This window comes from Patagioenas fasciata, chromosome 1 (genome assembly GCF_037038585.1).
Source record: "Patagioenas fasciata isolate bPatFas1 chromosome 1, bPatFas1.hap1, whole genome shotgun sequence".
Classification (NCBI taxonomy): domain Eukaryota; kingdom Metazoa; phylum Chordata; class Aves; order Columbiformes; family Columbidae; genus Patagioenas; species Patagioenas fasciata.
This window is the reverse complement of record NC_092520.1, coordinates 175,084,835-175,108,542: the sequence shown is the minus strand read 5'-3', so window position 1 is coordinate 175,108,542 and position 23,708 is coordinate 175,084,835. Positions and strand designations below refer to the sequence as shown.

Here is a 23,708-nt window from a genome sequence, read left to right as displayed (position 1 = left end):
TTTATTTTTCAAAACCATACTTTATTTTTAAAGGCTGAGAGAAGTATTCGGAACTATATTTCTTAAGCAAAAAGATTCACATTTCATTCTGCAGGATCATTAGTATGAGAAAAAGCATTTGGGGATTTATTTGTTGCAACTGTTGTTGAGTTCCTACACCAATCCAAATATATTTTAAAATTGTAACCTCAGTTATGACTTAAGATACAGAATTAGAAAACAGGAACACAATGCTGAGACTCAAGTGGTGAAAAGGTAACTACGGTAATTTTTCCACAGAAAGATGATGTTTTATCTAAGATAAACAGAAGCAACAGCTGTCTTTACTGGCAGATAAACTGAACATATCAGCACAGACACTGCTTCAAGAACACCCCTACTGTTAATCTGCAAGTGTTAGAAGAATGTTTTGTCTGCTCCAGTTACTTCACCTTTTCCTCCATATCACAAGCCTCAAAACCATGGAAGTATGAACCAACAGCAGCTTTTTTTTTTTTAAGGAAAGGGATACAAGAATAGGTGGAAGACTACAATATGCAGTGAAGGAAGAGTCATCACCTCTAAACAGACAGTGGGACTTTGGTTGAGAAATGTTAATCAATAACCATGTAAGGACTCAAACCGATTCAGAACCCAGAGCTGCAATTTTTTTGGGTATTCTCCCCTTCACCGATTTGTAACTCTGCATTTACATGTTCTGGATGGCTTGCATTTCAGTGGGACAGAGGTAGTGATGGGAACAAGATTCCTTCCCTAAAGTTTCCAAATAGATGAAACCTGGTAAGCATGGCCCCAAGGAAGGGCAAGTGCAACCAGTTGAGGACCTGCCAACTGGGAAAGAACAAGAGCACAAGCACAGACAGTAAAGCTGCTTTCCCATACCCAGAGTGATAAATAAAATGTTGCGTAAAGGTGCTGGACAAGTATTGAGCAAGTAACAAAACTTCTGTGGCCTCTACAATGAATACTTCATGCCAGGTTGTGCAAAGGATAGGATTACACCTTTGCTGCACAGTTGTGGTGATAAAAATATTACATTATTTGCAGAACTTCCAGTGTGTAACTAGCTAGCATGGTTGTACTGATAATTTCAATAGCTATATAAAGTCAGTCATCCATTTAAAAAGAAAATAAGGACTTGTATTTGCAGCAGACAATTCCTTTATCCAGTTAATTCTTCAGACTTGTCCCACCTTTGCTATTTGTGACTAGGCCAACTTCTCTGTCCTAAGGGGATTAAGACAGACTTCAACTGTTAAAGTTCCTTCCTCTTTGCCACTGAGAGTAATTAAAAAAACCACAAAACAACAGAACAGCAGGTTTTTATCTTACACTCCTGGAATATTATAATTTCTTACAGAAGTGTTCATTCGAAGGAAACTGTAGTACTTATAATAGAAGGTTGCAACTCTCGGACAAGGAGAGATGGTTGAAACTAGGTGATCTGAATATAATCTGAGTGTGACAAACCAATCATTGAAGCAAGTCAATGCTTGGGACTAGAAAGCAGTTGTCCTTAGAACACTCCGTTTCTCTTCTTCAGAAGATCAGAGGTACAATGGTTTGTTTTATTGCAACATTGGTTAGCCAAATGCAACCCTCTCCATTCAGATATGATTTTTAGGAACCAGGGATTTTATGGTTTACTGGCAAATTTTGCAGACAATTTACTGATGAGATTCATGACCTCGGGTTTGTTCTGGTACTTGGACATATTTGCAGGATTCTGGAGAATATCTTGGAACGCAGTCATTATTTCTGGATCCTGCAGGACAAAAAGCAAAAATATCAGGGCATTTATAAAGCAAGTATACAAAATTTAGTGGTTATATAGTTCCAACACAAACCCAGTCTTGTTCAGCTTTTAACATGACAAGACTAGAGCAGAGTTTTGGGCAAGAGGTCTCTAAAAAGAACACAATGATACAGTGCCTGCTGTAAATGCTGCACCAGTAAACACCAGAGTCATTACTGAAGCTGTTACAGTAATAGTGCAATGTCTGAGAAGGGCGATAACAGCGCTTTTTCCCCAAAACAGAAGCCAAACACAGCCACCCCTACCGGATTATTTCTATTCAGGCATCTTCAAATGCATTTTGAAGGGAGCAGGAGCTGTGTGTATGTAGCATGAATGATAGGGTAACCCTCCTTAGAGCAACAGCTGCTACTCAACCCTTTGACCTCTGTTTCTTCTACAGTAGAAACTTTAATGTGCTGGACTGTGAGCAGATGATGTGGTAATGTTTGGGTTTAAAAAATGCATCTAGTTCTCAGCCATTTCCCACCTCCTCTAAGAAATCACAACAAAGAGAATCTTGTTCTCTCTCATCACACTATTGTGCTGCAGTTAATAAATGCATTCACATATACATTTAAGTCAGTAGTCAAAAGGGTACCAACTTCATCTTCTCTATTTAGTATGAGAAGAATTAGTACTTTTTTTGCACACTTCTAATACACCTTTGGCTGCTATTGAGTTAGTTTTACTCATTTTACATGTGCATGTTTTCAACCGTGCCCTTTAATAAATTTCTATAGACCGATTTTACATCTCAGTCTGGAAAAATGTTTCCATTATAAGCAACATCTACAAAGATTTGAGTTTTCTTTAATCCAGCTGAAGTGAAAGCAGTGTATTATGTCCAATACAAATCATCTCCATCAGCTATAATTTAATTTGCCATTCTTTCTAGCACATTTAAGTAGTCTCACTGAAAGATACAATCTTCCTTAGATTTCTAGCCCATTGCTACCGCAGATGTATTCTTTGGAAACCAGCAAAAACCAACTAGTGTCCTCAGAGCTGTCTGTGCTACAGTCCCACCACCCTGCATCTATTCTAGCATCAGACACAGACAACAGCTGTTTAACAAGTCTGATCCAAAATTGCAGTTGGAGGTGTGGACTCCACTGACATCACCCACGTGGTTCAGTCATGTTTTATGCATGTTTGGAACCAAGAGCCAAGTCTTATCTTTTGTTAGAAGCATTTACAATTCTTATATCTCTTTCATATAAAGGGAATCTGCAAAGCCTATGGAAAACAGGATGCTGAAGTTCAGAAAACAGACACTAGATAAATTTTCTCCACTTTACAGGATTCCTATACAAAGAATAAAAGACTACTTTCACAACTTCAACCTTCTTGAATTTCCAATTTCAAAACAGCACATGTGACTAAACAGATCATGCCGTGGTGTTAAATCTGTGGTTTCACGTGTATATGAACCTGGAACAAAAAGCTGAGTAAGCTTAGTCACTGGCTTGCATCAAAGCACACCTAAACGAGTGTTAAATATCCAATTTTACGCTATGTGTTTTATGGTCCTATAAATTCATAACAAGTAAACTAATCTGTACTCGTGCAACTCTGTGGAAGCCTTCAATCTCAGACTGTTTATAAAAATGTTTAATACATCCAAGGTTTCACATTGATGATCAATATTATAAAAATAAAGTTTTTCATCAAGAAAGATGTTTTTATACTAGTTTGCACAGATTCTTATCTTTATGCCAGTTATGGGCAATAACCTCTATACACCTGTCCATAGGTAGCCACATCCGGTTCTTTGGTTCCTTCTACAGATGACAAGCTCAAGTTGACAGCATAACCAGTTTAATCTAACTCATGTTCAGACACACACAGTTGTAAGGTTTACCAAGATGTTAAAAGAAACAGGCATATTTCAATGCCAGCTCATTGAGAATAGCCTGGAAGATGATGAGATGACAGTCACTATGTCTAAAGAGATTGAGAAGAAGGTCTATACTCTTGGGATACTCCAATTTCAGCAGTCAGGTGCTCACTATGAAAAGCCTCAACATACTGTCAGTTAAGTAGTATCTTAAGATTAACAATTTGGGAGAGACTTGGGTGATCCAGTATCTGCAGACTTTTCTGTAACACCTCAGATAACCTATGTAATAGCTGCGAACTACCATTATCTATCAACATATTCCATAGCTGCACTGAACAGAAACCAAGCAGTACGAACTACTGTCTTTTAAGGCTAGAGTTTACACTGCTGATTCAGAAAGGTCCAGAACATCATCAACTGGACACTTCAGGAAAAGAAGGTAGTGCAGACATAGGTGAAATGCTGAATAAATCACATATAGATGTAAAGTTTTTTGTACAAAAGAGGTCAGGAAGAGACACAAGGCTTTGCTGACAGGTTTTACATGTTAAAACCTGCCTGCATTACCAGGAAACACTGTCGACACACACTCTTGCAAGAGTCCTACTCTATGTTGGGGTACATATACTCAGCATGCAATGGAGCATTCTTAAAGGCACGTGGCAAGTGCTTAATGTTTAGCTGCACCTCAAAGCTCTGTTTTCAGCAACTCTAATTTCAAACTCCTTTATTACAGTATAAATTAGCCAGGTAATTAATACAAGTCATAGGATTTTTTTTTGATTGTTTGGATGCAAGTCAACATTACTGACTGTGGCAGCCTACACAAGAGGTGTGTTTCAAACCACCAGAAACCATTACAGAAACCCATGAACTTTTGCATGGAAAGTGATGCCTTTTTTGTGGTTTCAGGGCATACCAAATAAGGGCCCCTCTGTGATGCTTTTATTTAGCTGGGCATCATAGCTGTTCAATGAGCTGGGAACAAGAAAAAAACTGTATTTCAACCACAGCAATCCAGAGAAAGTAACAACACACTTTTACACATGATCATATTAGTATGCAAATGTAACTATATAGCTCAGATTTTTCCTAGCCCACCTGCCCCTAGAATTGATGTTGTTGGATATGTTCTAGTTAAGATGCTGGAATACTTTTCTTGTGTAAAAGTAGTCACGACATTGAGCAATTAATCAAGCCCACTGGGGAAGTTAAGTTTTCTTTTAAGATAAACTTAGAAATTGCTAGATGCAGAATTAAACCAAACACTTAATCCTCTACATAGAAAGACAGTTCTCATCTCAATATTATTGTAATGTGTTGTGTTGCAACAATATTAATCATTTTTTGTTTGTGTATAATTATCTCACCACAATGCGTGTGCATTCAAAAAGGAGCAATTGAACTATACCATGTGGAAAATAACCATAAACATTAGAGAGACTCAAAAGAGATGAACTCTATACAGCACATAGTTTTTCCTATCCTAGGCAAGTACAGAGCTGGGGGGAGGGACACCTTTAATTAAGCTCCCATCAATTTGAAAAACAGCTAACACTGATTCCAGACAGTCTGGTGCCACATATGCAAGGCAAGAATTTCACAACAGAAATAAGCAAGCATCCCATTGCTATCCCAAAGTTCACATCTTTCTTCCTTCCTTCCCTCAGCTCAGAGGCACTGTTCTCTCGTTCAGAACATTTAGCTTTGATTATAACAAATACTCACCTGCATGGCCACAAGGACTTCTGGGTCACTGAGAATCTCATTGAGACCTGGCATACCTCCAGGCATAGCCCCAGGAAATCCACCTGCAAACCCAAGACAAGAAGAATACATGATGAAGAGGAATAATATATGATGAAAACCACACAATTCATCTATAAAGGAGGCTCACTAAGAGACCAAAACACACTTCCTCTGCCACATCTCTAAAGCCCTGTCTTCCATAAGGCTACAGCTGCACCACTGAATGGAAAGCAAGGTCTTTACCTTCTCTTTCTGTGAAGACCTACATCTCACTTAATCCATGCTTTTTTTAACCAAATTGAATAGGAGGCTTGTAATGAGTGTCAGGTTCTAGTACCTTGTACACAGATGCAGATATTTTTCTGGTTAACTTAAATCAGGTAAGTCTCAAGTTCAATAACATAAGCAGTCTGAATGCCTGGGGTGAACAATTCAGAGCAAAAGAAGGCAGATCAGTAGTAGCACATCCCAGGTACATTCCACATTTGGCAGAAATTTAGGTTTGAAAAAAATTGTACCAAAGAAAAAACAAATTCTTGAAGCAAATGTCTGAAGTTCTGTTTTTGAATCAGCAGCTACCCCAGCTGTGCTGAGCAGAGCAGATACAGTCTCTCTCTGGTTCTCCTGACAAGCTGATTGGGCTGGAACATGCACACAGCCTACCTCAGCTAGATCCCAATCTTCAAGAGCGTCAGTATTTATCCTTGTTTCTCCCCAACTTCTTTTACCCCCAAATAACATGGAAAGCTTGATTTTCAGGGAACTATTCAAGGACAGTTTTCCTATAAGGTAAACTGGACTACCTTCTTGGAGAAACTCTTCTGGTCAACAACAGCTTACAACCAGCACAGATTTCCCTAATATTCAATCACAATTTTCAACCTAGAACTATTGTTCTTAAGCAGAATGGGTCCAAGGCACCCTGTGTAATTTAAAAAACATTTTTATACTACTTTTTCAGCACATACTATTAAGCAAATATCACACCTTTGTATCATTACATTATCCATCATTACTGATCTCTGCCTTCCTTCTATTTGCTACCCAGCATCAGTTCTCTAAGAAAAATCCCATCCCTCTGCCCACTAGTACTTAAAGAGTTGTTTGTAGACAAGTTCTAAACTTCAGAAAATATTTTTTCTCCCTGTCTTGAGAACAAATGCAATAAAAACTTGGTTATTATAGTCTGCATGGAAATAACAATCACCTCTGCGTCAAATATTGGTGCTTAAAAATAGAATACCTGGGAAGCCACCTGGGAAACCACCAAACTGAGCTCCTCCTGCCTGTCGTCTTGCTTCTTCCTCCTGCAGATGAAGGCACATCATTCCACAAAAAGCAATGGAACTACAGCCCGTTTTCTACTGCTCAACTCGTTGTAAGAGAAAAAAAAAAAATAGCATACCTGCCTGAAACAGTCTCAGCTATCACGACAAACAAAGCACTGCACTAGATACAAAACCACTGACAAGAAACAGCACTCTACTCTTACTTTAGTATGTTTTTGCAGAGAAGTTATGCAGAATATGTTTTTACTGACTATGAACTGTATGATTTGTTTTAGCTCCTTAACTTACATTTTTAGAACTAACTGCCACCCCCAACACATTAAAATATATAAGTAAAGCATGAAGAAAAGGTAAGCAAACTGTGTCAGGAAATTAGGAAAAGCAGTAAAATATTATCCTGAATTTAAAACCTCCCACTTTGGGAGACATTAGCACTTTAAATGAAAACTATTCTGGCACAGTCATACAATAACTGACTTCCTGAAATACAATATTAGTAAGAGATTTTAGGGCCTGTTTTTGTCATAAGCAATAAAAACAGATGCAGTACAATGCCCTCTTCTCCAGATTTTATTACTGGTCAAGTAATAAAGAAACCAAGACAGAAACCAACTCCCTAAAATTTTATTTGAAAACTTAAAGTAACTCTTCTCTGCAATTTGTTTTAACCAAAATAACTATGACACTCTCCAAATTGTTAAGAAATCCTAAGTATTCACCCTTTGTGCTTTCTCGTGCTCCTCCCGTGCCTTCTTCACCCTTTCCATTCTTTCCTTGATTTCCTTTTCTTCACGCTTCCGCTCATATTTTCGGCGATGTTCTGCAATTTTCTGAGCCTGTTACAATGGAATACCAAGATTTTGTATACATTTGTAGCACATCACACAAAATATTTCAATACAAAATACATGTAAATGTAACCACCTGTTTTTACCAGTTTTTAAAAATCAAGGTTTGACTTCACATCCTGAAACCTCCTTTGTTTTAGGAGCCATTTGCTGATTCCTCTCTATGGCAATCAGTTATTCATGTCTACTCAGTCCTAGCAGTCTTCACCAGAACATGCACTCCAGCATTACTTTTTTGCTATAGAGCTCTGAGACTTGTATCATAGTTAGAATCTAAACACATTATAATTCTACATCCCTTTGTGCTTTATGCTGAAATATTCATTTCTTCAGGGCTAAAACCAACAACTGGCCCAGAAAAGGGAATTTTCACTAGCACAACAACAGGGAAATATCATTCCCCCTGCGCACACACACTGCAGGTAGTGCTATTGCTGTTCCAGATGCCTTTGCAGCATATACAGCTAGACATAAGCAGTCCAAAGAATTCCTGACCCAAACCAAGAAACGGCTGGTGAGGAAGAAATTTGCTTCCTGTTATTAGCTTCTTCTCAAGTCTATCAAATGTACAAGCCCCAGCAGAGAGAGTAGTTAGCAATTAACTCCCCAAGGCTCATTATAACAATAGAAAACTAACTGTAGCGCTGCCTTCCTGAAACATATCCTTATATAGCATTACAAAAAATGGGTCATAATTCCACAAGTTTTGTATGATAGTTACCTTGCATCACCATGTAACTAAAACACACAGCAAAAATCAAGGTTCAAGAACAGAGATACTACCTACTATTATTACAGGTACTCTTCTGTTCTTTCAGAATACTCTTTAAGTGAAGAAATTGTTTTAAGTAGTTAAGCTTCAATACAAGTTATTTTAGCTAGAAGATGTTCATTCCATATCACATCATTCTTGAAGTACATCTGCCAGAGAAAAGCACAGTGCAGGCAGCAGGACTGGCTGATACAGAATGCAGTATGCATTATCAGAACCTGATGTACTGGCCACTCAATAGTTCATTAAGAGAGAGGTAAGTGCGCTTTTTTCTCATTTGTTTTTTAAATGAAGCATAAAGAGTTTCCAAAGTTTTGACTTTCATTGTTTTAATGAACTAAGCATTTATAGAATTTGACTTGGACTTTCAGCTAGAAGTGCCACAAACAAAAAAGCACTAGGAAAGCTGGAACTGAATAGATTAGATGAACAGATCATCTTCCTTTATTAAAGATTAAAAAAATCACCCATGAAAAGACCATACATTTTTTTAATTTGAGCTACACATGCAGATGTCCACAGTTGCCAACTACAACTCAATGTATCACAGACATACTCTGCTGTTTCTGTGCATAGGTAGATTAACTGGGAAATAAAAGGTTCCCCCTCAGCCGAGCATTAAGTATACTTCTTACAAGAAAGATTAAGACCTAATTACATTTACTACAGATCAACAGTCTCCAATGCAAACAACTAATAGGGTTTAAGATGGTTGTCCTTATTGTTTTGTAGGAGACAGTGTCTTCTACAAAGACATGACAAAAAAAACTGAAGGCTGAAGTTGTTAGACACAGGAATGTTCACACATATGGCAGGTTAACCTTGGCTGGCTGCCCAATGCTCACTAAGCCACCCTCTCACTCCCCCTCCTCAACAGGACAGGGAGAGAAAGTAAGGTGGAGAAGCTCCTGGCTTGACATAAAGACAGGAAGATTATTCATCCACTACCATCTTGGACAAACTCAACACGAGGAACATTAATTTACTGCCAATTAAAAATATAGTAGGATTATGAGAAAGAGACATAACTAAAACCACTTTTCCCCTAGCCCCCTTCTTCCTAAAGCTTCACTTCACTCCTTTGTTCCCCACTCTTCCACCTCCTCCCTGCACCCTAAGCAGCACAGAGGGATGGGTCTGTCATCAGTTTATAACACCACACCTCTGCCACTCCTTCCTCCCCACGCGTTTTTCCTGCTCCACCATGGGATCCCCCCATAGGACAGTCCATCAAACTGCTCCAACATGGGTCCTCCCCACAGGGCAGAGTCCTTAAGCAACAGACTGTTCCAGCATGGGTTCCCCGTGGGCTGCAGCTTCTGCCAGAAAAACAGGTTCTGCATGGGCTTCTCTCTGTGGGCTGCAGTTTCTGCCAGGAGCCTGCTCCAGTGTGGATTCTCCATGGGCTGCAGGATGGGTATCTGCTCCATCATGGACCTCCACAGGCTCAAGGGGGACAGCGAGCCTCACCATGGTCTTCTCCATGAGCTGCAGAGGAACCTTCGCTCACATGCCTGGCACACCTCCTCCCCTTCCTTTCTTTGCTCATCTCTGTGTCTGCAGGGTTGCTTCTGTCACATTTCTTTATTTCCCTCTCACAGCTATTGATCTGCATTTTTTTAATCCTTTCTTGAATACATTATCACAGAAGCAGCACCAACGTCGCTGACCAGCTCAGCTTTCACCAGCAATGAGCCTGGTTTGGAGGCAACTGGAACTGGCTCCATCTAACAAAGGGACAGCCCCACACCTCTTGTTAGAAGAGGTCAGCCCTGCTGCCTCTACCTCCCCCAAACCTTGTGGTGTAAATCTAACACAACAGCTGCAATCTGTGATCTGTCAACCACTTGACAGGAATATGCAGAACAGATGAAAAAGAAAGCCTGCTATCAACAGTCTTATACGTGTTACACTGAAGTTCTGCCTTAGAAGAATGTCAGGGTCAATGCTGAAAACCAGTCTTGCACAGATAATGCTGCCCTCATGGGGCAGACTAATGAAAGCACAAATCACAGCAAAGTTCTTCCTTTGTAAAACACATTTAGGATGAAGCTTTGATCAATTCATAAACATCTTTGGGAAAAAAAAAAACATCCATTATCAGTGTTCTCTTGCTCTTTTGAATGTTTTTAGTCTAGATTCTAAAATGCCTGGCAAACTTTAACTGCTTCAGGTTGTTAAGATTTTATGAAGGAACATATTATTTCATAGTTCAGTTACATACCCAACCCCAATGTGCTGGTTTCGCCGAAACCAAGTTAATTTTCTTCATGAAGGTAGAAACTTTTTTTGTAGCTCACACAGCAACTCCTTGGATTTAGTTTGAGAACAAGATAACACCTTGCAAAATAATTAATGTTTTTCTTCAAGTAACTTTCCAGTGCTTTTGAGTTGGAACGATGAGATTGTAAAAACTGTTACTTTAGTTGTTGTCTGAGAGGCAATATCTTTCCGGGCTCTCTATCTACAGGTGTGAGGTAGTTTGGAAGAGGGGTGTGGATGGGACAGACTATGACTGACACCCAGGCTGATCAGTGAGAACATGCCTTGCCATTGGCATCATGCTTCATGAGAGCTGGGTTTTCCGGCTGGGGAGACCCATTCTTGTTCTGCTCTGTTGCAGATGAGTTCTCTTCATGAGTTCCTTTAGTTCAGTCTTTTGCCATTCTGCCATTTTGCAGTGGGCTCTGGATCTTTCTGCCGCCTTCTCTCTTCCCCAGGGACTGGCTGTTCAGGACCAGGGTGCTCTGTTCCCAGGACTGGCTACTCAGTGTGGATGGAGTTTGTGAGGAATTGCATTGAGTTCTCTTTTATTTTATACTCTTATTTCCATTTTACAGGTATTATTATTATTAGTAGTAGTATATTAGTATCATTTCGTTATTTTATGAAACTGTTTTGATCTCAGTCCATCAGTTTCTCCCTTCTCTTTTGATTTTCTCCCCTATTTGGGGAAGCGGTGGGAGTAAGCAAGCGGCTGTCTTGGTTTAGATTGCTAGCTGGATTTAAACCACAACACACAGAGACTCAATTCCTTTACACACAGCCATAAACAGCTGTGATTGAAGACAGAAGTATTTATAAACTCAGTCTGAAGTGTCAGATGACACATGAACCCACAAGACTATGCATACTGGAAGAATCTGAAAGCAGCAAGCAATGTCACTCAAACAAATAGACAAGGGACCTCCATCACGCCTCCCCACTTACTCTTGGCTGCACCTCCTTCAGCATGGCGCTAGCATCCTCATCATAATCCAGTTTACAAGCAAGTGCGAGATCATGAGCAGCCTCCTCCCAGTGACCCAGAAGTCTGGAATTCAGAAGACACCAACATTCAGAGGGAAAAGCAAACTGAACTCTGATAGTTCTTTATAGTACTTACAACTACGTGGCATTCATTATTTTTATCTGCATCTATACAGACTTACAGAAAGTGTAATAATCATGGTGTTCTCTGTAACCTGAACACCATCATGCCATTAAAGGATACTTGTTTGCTTCATAATCTCAAAAAAACATTTGCTTGATTTAACAACGAGGGTAAAAAACCCTCAATCAGGTAGTGTTGTTGTTTGCTATAATGAGGAAGGGTCTAAAAAGGGAGAAGGAACCCTACCTAAACACATGAAGCACACTAATAAAAATGCTCTGCATCACTAGAGACACATTATGTGTAAAACTACATGTTCAGTGTTCTGTACAAGTCTACACCACTACTACCTCAAGCTTAAGCAGACCCTCTTTACTCAGCACTCAAACATCCTAGCTAACTGGATACCCCATGTCTTAGTTGAAGGGATCATACAAGCTACCGTGTCCACTTCTTAACTATTCATTGATAATCAAAAACCTAAGCAAATGGTGGTATTCCTAAATGGTCAAATCACTTCTGCTTACAGGAAAAGGTGTTAATCCAAACTACGCTCCAGTCTTCTCTTAGTTTCCATGCCATTTATTAAAACTGTAGACACTAACAAGCTACTTTCAGAACTTTTTTTTTTTTTTAAAAAGCGCATTTTAAACAATGTTCTATTAGCATTTACTGCTGTCATTTTTATACAGACTGTAAGAACTGTCACCTTATTTGGTTTTGGTTGATTTATTGTCATTTAAAAAAAAAAGTTTAATTTTACTTTCGGGGGGATGCACAATGGCCTAATGCTGTTTCAAATAACTATGTTGCTTGCTTAATACCACTCTTCAATTGCAACGAACAGTTCCCTTAATAACTATGCAGTTTAATTTACTATATAAAGAGCTCTAGGATCTAACGGAATAAGGTCAGCAGAAAAATGTTTAAGAATTACAGGTTAGTAAATAAAAACTTAATTAAGTGAAAACAAAAGACCTCCGAACAAATAAAACCCATAGTCCTAGAACTTAGAATCTTTGGCAAATGTTATTTAGAACAGCAGTAAGCCATGAGAAGATTTTTTTTTTTTAAAAAAAGTAGCACGAGAAATATTATTATTAATTGCCATCAATAAATTACCATCATCCTTTCTTTCCTGTAAGCCATACACTCAGTACAATTTTTTTGCCTCAGAGCTACTGCTCTCATGTACCAAACAGACAGTTCAGAGACGCAGAGAAGGAGAGAACGCATAAACAAAACTGTTTCCCCCAAGTAAGAAAAGAGAATACCAAGTATAGGTACAGTTCATTACCTATGGGCTTTCCCCCTCCATTTGTAGGTCTGTGCCGAATCAGGATTAATCTTGATGGCTCTGTCACAGTCTCTAATGGCAGCATTTGGCTTCTGTAGTTTCACAAAAACACTGTGGGAACATTTATTGTACGTATTGAAATACCAAGTTACTAACTTAAGCTGGAAGTAATTTTGGATGACTAACAGGCACGCTAGTAAGAGAATACAGTTGAGGAGCTGAGTGCAAAAAGATTTCATCGTGATAATGAAGTCACCAAAATTTAGTTTCCCCCACACACTGCAGGTGAACCATTAGCAAGAAACAAAAGCATTCATTGTTCAGACTAGAGCCTTGCCAGCAAGAACAACTTTAGTGCACAAGGAGAGGATACAGAAATGCAAAGTACTGTTCAATTCCATGGTGTTTAGAACCTATAGCAAATGGAAACCAGCAATTTGAACAAAACAACATTAATATTATACATGCCATATTACTATAGTATTTAAAACAGTAAGACAAAGAAAGCGCTAGTTATCATACAGGATGAATGGCTAGAATAATCAGGTACTACAAAAGGAGATGAGTCATAAAAACTAGAAGAGGCAAAACAAAAGCTCAAATCCAGAAAGTAGCCCTAATCCCTTGTCAGTTAAGTGAAATAACTGCACATTTTACAATGCACAAGCATAGCAGATTAACTAGTAGGACAGTACTTTAAGAGGGTCAGGCACTTCAAATTAAAAATCTCTGTAGGAAACACTGAAAAAAAAAAAAAATCCTGAATTTAAAAAGTATTTGGTATTCAAGATACTCAAAGTCAGAATCTCTGCCCTTTTAAATCTACTTGAAAACAATTTATCAGCCTGTAAGTAACTTCATCATTAAGGTGTGTTATTAAGCAAGCACAAAGTTACACATTGTCCACCTCTTTGTTTCTAGAAGACAATGTGCCAGTTAAATGGTCTCAAAGCTACACCTTGCCAATGAGAGACATTTCAGGGCTGCTGGCTGCACAAAATCCCCCAGCCTCCCAGTCACACCAGCACCCCCCCAAACCAAAAGCCAAGTCCACCCAAGATGGATTACTCACAGCACTTCAGCACTGTTGTTACACTGCATGTTTTACAATATCCTAATATACTGTTTGCTTATTTCTACAATAGACCAAATTGAAGTAACTTTTAAACTTTTCCTAACAGAATCCCAGTCCTGAGACATTATGGCATTGTAAGAGGCTTTAAAAATACTACTATGACAGCAACAACAATAATTTATTAAGTGCACAAGTGGCAGTACACGCAAAAACTTTGATATGGAAATGAAAAAATAGCAAGGCACGTACCAGTTAAGGTATAGTAGAATAGAACAGTTAAAGGACACTAATTAATCACAAAAGTCAGCAGAAGTAGAACATTTCTTTGAATTATACCTTGCTATGAAAAAGATCCACTGAACTACCACATCATCCATTGTTAATGTGGTTTTTTTTTGTGTAAAACAAGGAAAAAAAAAATCTGTGATAACTTCTGCAGCCCATACTTGACCAGCCTTCATCAAGAATGATGAAGACAAATATGTTTGTGCATTATGAAGTTAGCGCTATCACACTTCAAATCTGGCAATGTTCCAAATGTGTCATCTGCAGCCTGGTACATGTAATTAGCAGTAAGGTGGATATTGAATGGGTTGAGAAATAGTATGTCCTGTTCAAATATAGACTGTTGAACAAGAACAAATCTACTTTCCAGTGAACAAATTCACTGGGCAGGTACAATAGGGAGAGAATTCACATGATCCACTATTTACTTTGCATCAAAACAAGACATGATTTCAATCACCCTCTCAATGCCAGAATAATCTTCAGATTTTACAAATGTTTGTTATCCAGCATTATTCTAACTCAACATACCAAAAGCCATATTACTGTAATGCATTTTGTAACATAATTCTTTTACTCTATTATCGAGATTCTTTATATGGCTGTTTCAGTAAATCTGGTTAATCCCATGTAGAAGAAAATGCATTAATTGTACTTTTCCCTTTCCCTCATGTGGTTTAAGTTTACATAAATCCTCAGGTTACCATTATATTTAGGTTCCTTCAGTAAAATAACTGAACAGGCAGAAATATAAATCACTAGTTTTTAGTGACTCACCTTGCCCTCTTGGCATATAAGATGGCCAAACATGGATTCAGCTTGATGGCATCTGTGAACAAGTCAACAGCCTTCTGAAGTTCACCTAAATATGAGGAGCAGTAAAGTTTCAATCATTATGCAATGTAATTACATCTAAATTGCCAAACCTGCCTTACAGGGTGTTCTGTCCCTAGGCACTTCTTAAATGGAAGATTATCAACACAGGAAAATCAATTTCTCCCTCTTGCTATGCTACTGAAGTACAAACTCCAAAATTAATGCTGGAGGGGAGGAAATACTTTTCCCAGTTAAATTTGTACATTTAACTTTGTATGCAATCAAATAGGAAGTCACCTCCTCACTACATAGCTTCTTACTGCACTAAGACAAACCACTAGAGACACTAATCATAATATGCAGGGAAGTACTATAACCATCAATTTGTAATTAAGATGCCACAGTATCTCATTATCCCTGAGCAAAACTACAGCTACATTCGGAAGACAGTACTTAAAGAAGCTTTCATGTTCTAGGTAGTTTGGGGTATCCAACAGAAGTGGGTTTTCTCTTCCCTGAAAGCATTCAAAATGGTCCAAGATATTTCCTTTCTTTTTTCAAAAGGAGGACTAAACCTAATGCCCTTGAATATGTACCAAAAGGCAATTTATCACCTTCACTTAGAGCATTCATTGCTTCAATCTTCTTCTCATTAGCTTGATCCATCATCTCTTCAGTTACCTAAAGAAATAGAAAATTAAAAACATGCACAAAACCCAAAAGCTGTAGAGTCCAGGCCAGAATTACCACGCTAAGACAGTGCCAAAGAAGGGAACTGCAGTTTTCTGATTCCAGAATCTTTTTAATTTGCATTAAAATCATAGTAAAAAAATTGCTTCCAGCTTGGAGACATTAGCCACCATTATTTTTAGCTAGAAAACGCTCAAAAGAAAAATTGAATAATGGTATACTTCTACATATCTAGTTTTCACAGGTGTTTTGATAATTTTTTTGTGTTTTCTGACTTATTTTCCTCATTGAACTTTTTGATGGACTCTTACCTTGAATAAGACTGTGGTTTTAAGTCAGTAAGTTTTCTATTTAGGAGAAAAAGAGCCACAGCAATAGCTGGCTACCTTGCTAATACAATACTCATCCCCTCCTCAGTTGCTAACCTTGACTAAACTCAAAACCTCTCCATAGCTTTCCTATTGCCACAGACATTGAAAATATTGTGCTTACCTCCACACTTTCATCTCCCATTTCTTGAGGGTCATCATTGTCTGGTTCAATCACTCCCTCATTGTCAATTTCTGGGGGAAAAAAACAAAACACAAGATCAAGCTCCATTTACAAACAGAGAGAGGATTTCCAGAATCATGCCTTAACTGACTAAATGTGATAAAGTCATCTGTTTTCCACACCTAGGTCACTCTCTTCACTTTCTGGTTCAGGTGATTTAGCTGGCTCCTCTGGCTGTTCCTCTGCTTTGCCCTGAAAGAGAATTGTATTTATAAGCATACATTATTTCTGACAGATATTCTAGTCCCACCCTAATAAATAGCATCAGAACATCCAAAATTAATCTTCAAAGCATCAAATACCTCTACAGCTAAACAGTTTTTCTTATTTCTCCTCTCACATTAAGTCTATCATGCATGCAAATAATTCGGAGGCCAAATTTTGACTCATGAACTTCTACTGTTGGTAAAACCTGTCCTTCAAATTCTCTCTAATACAATTAAGTTAAAGTCCTTCAGCAGTGAACAAGAAACTGGTGTCAACGATTAAAATATTGTTTTCATTTGCCAAGGTCAGAGATATTTGCCACTTATGCACAGTTAGACTGTTTTGTCAAATGTTTTCCTCTCAACTGCTAACTACATTACTGATTTCCTCTGAATCCCATAACTTGGCACATCCTGCTTTATCACAGACATAAGCTGCTTGTCTTGATATTCTCTGTCACAGACTACACCCACTACATATCACTACACAATCGCTCCATACAGTTCTAACTAGCCAGTAATTACAGCATCCACTGTCTTGTTAAAAAAAAAAAAAAAAAAATTCATTATCTTCCTCAAACAAACAAAAGCCAACAAAAAACTCTTCCACAATACTGCCTTACAGAGCTGATGGTTCAACTGTTCAATTAATTACCTATCAAATTCACTAACATTTATTCTCATGCAAAGATTAAAATTTAATCCGCTAATGACTACAGACGAGGTATATAAACAGCGAGGACATAAAAAAGAAATCTAGACTTCATTTGGCACTTGCATCACACAGAGCATCAGGCATTCAGGATAAGGGAAATGGAGCATGATAACACTTGAAACAAACTAGGAAGCCATCCGAAACAATTAATGTATGTCATGCAACGGGCAGGCTTCAGACTGCACTGCCACACTCACCCACCCTGGCATATTTGCCTACCCTATTTGAGTGAAAACTGATACCAGTTTTTACCCCTCTCCTGCTCAGTAGTTTTTGCAAAGAGTCCAAATGTTAGTTTTCAATGACAGATTCTTCATATCTCACCTTATTTGTCTCCTGTGTGGAGGCATTGGCTGGAGCAGGTGGTACTCTGCCTCCCATGCTTTTAGGCAAAATAGAGAAGAGAAAAAATAGTAAGATTATCAAAATAGTGGCATGTATTTTGTCAATTCAAATCCTGCAAATCATCTCCACATTCTGTTGTGACACATAACACGACGATCCAACTCACTGTAAAACCAGCAAATAAAAAGCACACATTCAGCAGACTTCTCTTAGTACAGCATAACGCACACTGTCTCTGTCGGCTCTTCCACCTAGAACTCCACTGGGACTTGTAGTCATGAACATCACATATCACCCTCCCACCCTTACTCACACAGAAAACCCGCCTCCTTGGCTAAAATGGATTTTCTCCTTAAAACATATGTTTAAAGTCAAAGCTAAATATTATTATTATAGATATTACTAAAAATAGAATTGCTTTTGGAACAGAAATCAAACAACTTAAGAGAACCCTAATTGCCTAAAATGCTTACGTGACAGCACCAAGCTGTGTGGTACAACTGACATGCTGGAGGGAAGCGGTGTCATCCACAGGGACCTTTACAGGCTTCACAAGTGGGCCTGAGCAAACCTCATGAAATTTAGCAAGGCCAAGCATAATGTCCTGCACATGAGCCAGAGCAATCCCAAGCACAAATATAGGCTGGGCAGAAAATGGACTGAGAGCAGCCCTGCAGAGAAGGACTTGGGGACATTGCTTGATAAGAAGCTCAACATGAGCTGGCAATGTGCACTCACAGCCCAGAAAGCCAACCGTGCCCTGGGCTGCATCAAAAGAAATGTGGCCAACAGATCAAGGGAGGTGATTCTCCCCTCTGCTCCACCTGGAATACTGCTTCCAGCTCTGGGGCCCCCAACATAAAAAGGACATGAACATGGTGGAACAAGTCCAAAGGTCACAATCAGGGGGCTGGAGTACCTCTCCTATGAGGACAGGCTGAGAGAGTTGGGGTTGTTCAGCCTGGAGAAGAGAAGGCTCCAGGGAGATCTTGTAGCAGCCTTCTGGTTCCTAAAAGGGACCTACAAGAAAGCTGAAGAGGGACTTTTTACAAGGGCAAGTGGTGACAGGACAAGTGGTAACGGTTTTAAACGGAAAGAAGGTAGATTTAGATTAGATAGAAGGAAGAAATTCTTCACCATGAGGAGGGTGGTGACACACTGGAACAGGCTGCCCAGAGAAGCTGTGGATGCCCCATCTCTGCAAGTGTTCAAGACAAGGCTGGATGAGGTTTTGAGCAATCTGGTCTAGTGGAAGGTGTCCTTGCTCCCTTGCAGGCTGATCTTTAAGGTCTCTTCCAAATCAAATCATTCTATGATTCAAGCAAAAAATTGTTGTCTAGAAAACTATTCCATTTCTTTTACGTATTGCAATATTCATGCCTTTCCTCAGCTACAAGTTAAGGAGCACTCTTTTCATATAGAATAAACTTCTACATTATAGCAACTTTGGTCAGCAGCCAGAAATAAGCATTGGCTTATTTCTGTTTCATACAACATCTCATCATACCTAATGGCAGGCTGCCACAAGGACTACCATTCCCATCCATCCTCTGCCCTACGTTCTCATCTACTAATAGTTTTATATTGCTCTGGCCATAGGCACTCCAAAGGGGAAAACAAAACAAAACTAAAAACATTTCTGTCAACGCAACAGGCTTGACCAACTCCCTGGGGTCCCACGCAAGTGGTTAGATATGATGCAGGGGAGAGGAGAAGGCAGTGGGCAAACTGGAAGGAGGAACTGGCAGGGTGCAGAGTATCTGCTTTCAGGAATTAGTGCAACATAAAACTTTATCTGAAGGATGAGATCCTACAGCTTCTTCATTCAGTCCAGCTGCTGCAGCCCCATTCTCCCCTCTTTCCTACCACCTGTCACCAGCACCATCTCACAGTCAGGCCCCAAACTGGCTAAAAACAAACCTGGATGGGGGGGATAGGATGGGGACAGGGATGAGCTGGGGGAGAGAGGGTAAAGAGGGAAGAAGAGGTGGCAGGATTGACAGGTCCTGGCACCAGGCCCTGCAGCAAAAGGCAAACAAACAGCACTATACCACTTCTAGTTTACAAGGATAAATTGTTAAGAAAAAAATATCACAACTTCTGAAAAAAAGGCACCTTCTGAAGCTACTGCAAAAATCTAGATGTGTCCCTGGAATGCTGACATTGCTTATTCTGTGTTACACTACAAGGATTAAACAACTGTCTTATTCATCATTCTACAAGTAGGCAAAAAAATACAGTACATGTAGTAACCATTCCTCCTAAATTTTTGCCCTTGTAGGCTGACAGTAAGACATATAATCCTCTACCAGTCTGTAAAAATAAAAGTTCTCTCTAGGACTGCAGGGAGTGCCTAAGGGAGTCTTGAAACTTCTCCTGCACAAATGGAACTACAAATTCTGAAGCATTTTAGTAGTGCTAATAACTAAAACCCAGGCTAACACAAAGCTCACAAGACTCATCTAATGCTTGTTGGCAACCCTTTATTAAAAAACAACAACAAAACAAACAAACACACAAACACAGTAAGACTCTTTCAAAGCCTGGTTTACTAGAAAGAGACTGAGAACCCTCTAAACCGTGTAACTCAAAAAGGTCAACAACATTCCCAGCTTCCAATACTGTATTTAAGAACAGCTCAACCTAAAAAACCCCACAGGATTCAAATTCTAGAGCAATTCCAAATTATCTGTCTCAAGATCAGCTGATTTTACGTCTGACACATTGAACCATCTCAGGGCTGAAACAACTTGGTCAGTCGCCTCTCTTCACACTCCCTCAAAAACTATCCAAGCTTAGAACAGTCTGTAACAAATGTTTAACTAATATATACACACACATTTTAAAATACAGTATTTAATGAACTTCCAAAGCTCAACAGTTTCACTCCTAGTCCTTGAAAATGTTTTTACTATAAGTTATCCTCTACTGAATCTACAGTTACAATCCCAGAACAACTTGAAGGCAAGTTACTCTAAAATCACCCCTTAAACCAGTATTTGATTACAATAATTAAACACACAGCAAGGGTGTGCAAAGTTTGAGATGTATTTAACCTCAACAATATACAGATATGAGGCATTCTTGCAAGAAAAGGCAGGTACTGAGCTGTATAAATAGGGCACACATGCACCGCAAAGATTTTAAATTAAACCTTTGTGCTAAAACAGAGTTGTGCAAATCCACTAACAACTTTTGAGAGCTGCCAGGACTCCACTGCAACAATGACGCTATGCTTCCACTCAGCACAGTGAGAAGTGCTGCTTTTATGACTTGCTAGAAGAACTGCAACTGATATTTCTATGTCTACTTTCATCACTAACAGCAACATTATCCTTAGAGAGAAACTGGATTATCACGAATTCAAGAGGGTCAAAAAATCTGAACAAAACAGTGACCAAAAAAAAGGCAAAACGCCCTGTTGATCAATCAGGGATTCTGTGCTTTCCTTTCAAGGACTGCTATTGTTTCTTTGCTCAGTTACAGGTTTTCAAAACATATTCCCTTTGATGACTCATTCCATAACATTTCAAGTCAAAACATTTGTTTTTTAATGCAATTATGAAAAACCAGGCATGACTAAGACAGATGTCAAAACACTTTACAAACATGGTCATACACTAGCGTATGCTTTCTATACAAAAAGCATCCATATAGAAAAGAAGATAACTGCATGATGCAATATTAACAGCTAGTCAGAAATAAAGCATCTCATTCTGGTTTTATGAGCAGTTAGCATAATTTAAGATCATTAGCTTTAAGGAAAAAAATAATCAAATCGATCAACAGAATTTTCATTGAAAAATTTAATGACGGGCTTCAGTATAATTTAATCATTATTCTGCAATCACTCGCAACATTACTTTAGTGACTACACCTATATCTTTCAAATTAATACCAGTAAACCTGCCAGAGATACCAGACCCCTTATTTCCACCTGAAGCCAGGCCATGCTAAGTTTCAAGCAGTTTCCAAAGAACAAGGCGGCCCTATAAATGCACTTAATAGTGCTGCAAACAGCACAGATATGGAATGGAAGAGGGAAAGAATTCACCAGACTTTCTGTTTGACATGAAAAGTAATTTGGCTACGACTCCAAGTATCCAAATCTATGACTTACCTAAATATTCAGCTCAAATATGTGAAGAAAACCAGAAAACTTCAGAGAGCTACAGGAGCTTCTATTTTGAAATATTTTTAACTTCTGAGATAAAGGTATCAGCGAAGATTTTACACGGAAAAAATGCCACAGTTCAAAACCTAATTTTTATACTTCTAATACAGGCGCCCTTTTATTAACCAAATAAAACCTCTCAAAATTAATCTGGAAGCCAGAGCCATTAACATGGAGAAAGTCAGAAATCAGATGACCACCTTTCCAGCCCCTAATGCTTTCCCTGGCCAAAAGAAGTCAGTGTTTTTCCTCTCCCTCCCAAAATATCCTGTTCACACCTTCAAAATTACACAACAGAAGAATGAAAGTAACCTAGGGTGAGGCACTCTGAAGTCTTCTACACAGTATCAAAAGCAACTACAGACCTGCAGGAGGACAAAACATACATGCATTTTTTTCCTAGGTATACGTGCAGCTACTGTCAGTACCTCAAAAATAAGTGAAGTTAATAGAAGTAGTTTCACAACCATGCTAATATTCAGATGCATAAAAAAATTAAAACATCATCATAAAAAAAATAATTTTAGCCATTTTTCATTATATGACATACTGTGAAATGCCCCTACGTACATCTACATGCACACAAAGCCCCACTACTTTTTCAGCTAATTACAAGATCTATACAGCAGGAAATACAATTAAAATACTTTCAGAGTAAAATTTAAAGCAAATTTTGTAAAACAAATCCCAGTTTGTCACTAGACAGAATCTTTTCACTTCCCTTTTCATAAAAGGTGTATCTGCAAGGGCTTTCCTCACTTCTCAGAGACCTTTAGAGTTGCGAGTGTTGTAGCTTTGAAAGCCAGAGAAACCTTAGCTGAATACAGGTGTTCTGTGAGTTCCCTGCAGACAGCAAAGGACCTCACTCCTTCCAACCTGGTGGTTTTGGGCAGTCATAGTGGAACCCAATGATACCTTTATATTGAGAAACAACAGCTACATACAGGCCACACGTGCACAGAGGGACTATCTGCAGTGTAATTAACGCACGTCTTAAAAGCCTCACAGGGGAACAAGATTTCAACTACTTGATACGTGGAACTTGAAGGGGAAAAAAAATAAGCTTTGGAAAGGAACCATCCCGCTTGTTAAAACCACCAGGTATTTTATGCTTTTGGGTACCAGGATGCAAATGAACGCCACTCACCTCCCAGCAAACTCGGCTCCTTTCAAGACAGGCTAGCCAACTCTGCTGCATAATGCGAGAATTAGCTCGGTTTTAAGTATTACTTCTGGGGCTTTCCAGCCTGGAAAGCTGAGCCACAGAGATGGCCGGGGGGGAGGCTTTTACAACAGGAATAGCCAGAGTTAAAATAAATAAATAAAACGAGTTAAAAAAAAAAAAAAAAGAAGAACCACAAACAAAACATGTTTTTTTAAGGCTCGAGCTGTAACCGCGCCGCGCGGCAGAAAGGCACTGGCGCGAAAGCAGCAGCGCACCAGGGCCGCTCCCCAGCCAAGACCCCGAGAACCGGGACCGGACCGGACCCGCAGCGGTGACACCCGCATCCCCCACCCCGCCCCTTCCCAGCCACGTAGCGGGGACGTGCGCCGACACGTGCCCCCTCCACCCCACCGCGTCCCGCGCGAGACCACCCCTCCCCCTCCACTACCCCTCACGGCCACCTCAACGGCGGCGCGGCCCGTGACCGACCTCTCCACCCACTCGCGGAGGAAGGCCAGCTCCTCGGTGTGCAGCAGGCCCGGGTTCTGCTTGCACAGCCTGACGAAGGCCCGCAGCTCGCTCAGCTTGCGTGCGTCCATGGCGGAGCAGGAGGCAAACGGCAGTTACAGCCCAACCGCCGCGCGGCGCCGCCAACACTTCCAGCCCGCCCCGCCCCTCCTGCCGGGCCCCGCCCCTCCTGCCTGGCCCGCCCACCCACA

At 39.6% G+C, this 23,708-nt stretch overlaps 1 protein-coding gene across 3 annotated transcripts; it reads right to left on the bottom strand.

The window, feature by feature from the left end:
* ST13 (ST13 Hsp70 interacting protein) lies at nucleotides 1-23,667 on the bottom strand. Of its 3 annotated transcripts, none has more exons than XM_065844993.2 (12): nucleotides 23,479-23,667; nucleotides 17,630-17,687; nucleotides 16,507-16,576; nucleotides 16,325-16,395; nucleotides 15,757-15,823; nucleotides 15,104-15,188; nucleotides 12,967-13,077; nucleotides 11,507-11,609; nucleotides 7,396-7,512; nucleotides 6,631-6,694; nucleotides 5,367-5,449; nucleotides 1-1,765 (listed from the first exon to the last, which is right to left on the bottom strand). In XM_065844993.2, the coding sequence occupies exons 1-12, from the start codon at nucleotides 23,586-23,588 to the stop codon at nucleotides 1,637-1,639; spliced, it is 1,068 nt and encodes a 355-aa protein (XP_065701065.1). In that variant the 5' UTR covers nucleotides 23,589-23,667; the 3' UTR covers nucleotides 1-1,636. The 3 variants fall into 3 exon arrangements, with proteins under 3 accessions (XP_065701065.1, XP_071657709.1, XP_071657707.1); XM_071801608.1 differs by lacking the exon at nucleotides 23,479-23,667 and adding an exon at nucleotides 22,972-23,077; XM_071801606.1 differs by lacking the exon at nucleotides 23,479-23,667 and adding an exon at nucleotides 18,788-18,922.
* Between the last annotated feature and the right edge of the window lie 41 nt (nucleotides 23,668-23,708).

Bases quoted from the DNA above. Each gene is read 5' to 3' on its own strand.
- ST13 (XM_065844993.2), bottom strand. From the start codon at position 23,588: ATGGACGCACGCAAGCTGAGCGAGCTGCGGGCCTTCGTCAGGCTGTGC. The intron at 6,695-7,395 runs GTGAATACTTAG...CTTCATCTGCAG, and splicing joins AGCACGAGAAAGCACAAAGG to GAGGAAGAAGCAAGACGACA. The intron at 1,766-5,366 runs GTGAGTATTTGT...TTTGTCCTGCAG, and splicing joins AAGTCCTTGTGGCCATGCAG to GATCCAGAAATAATGACTGC.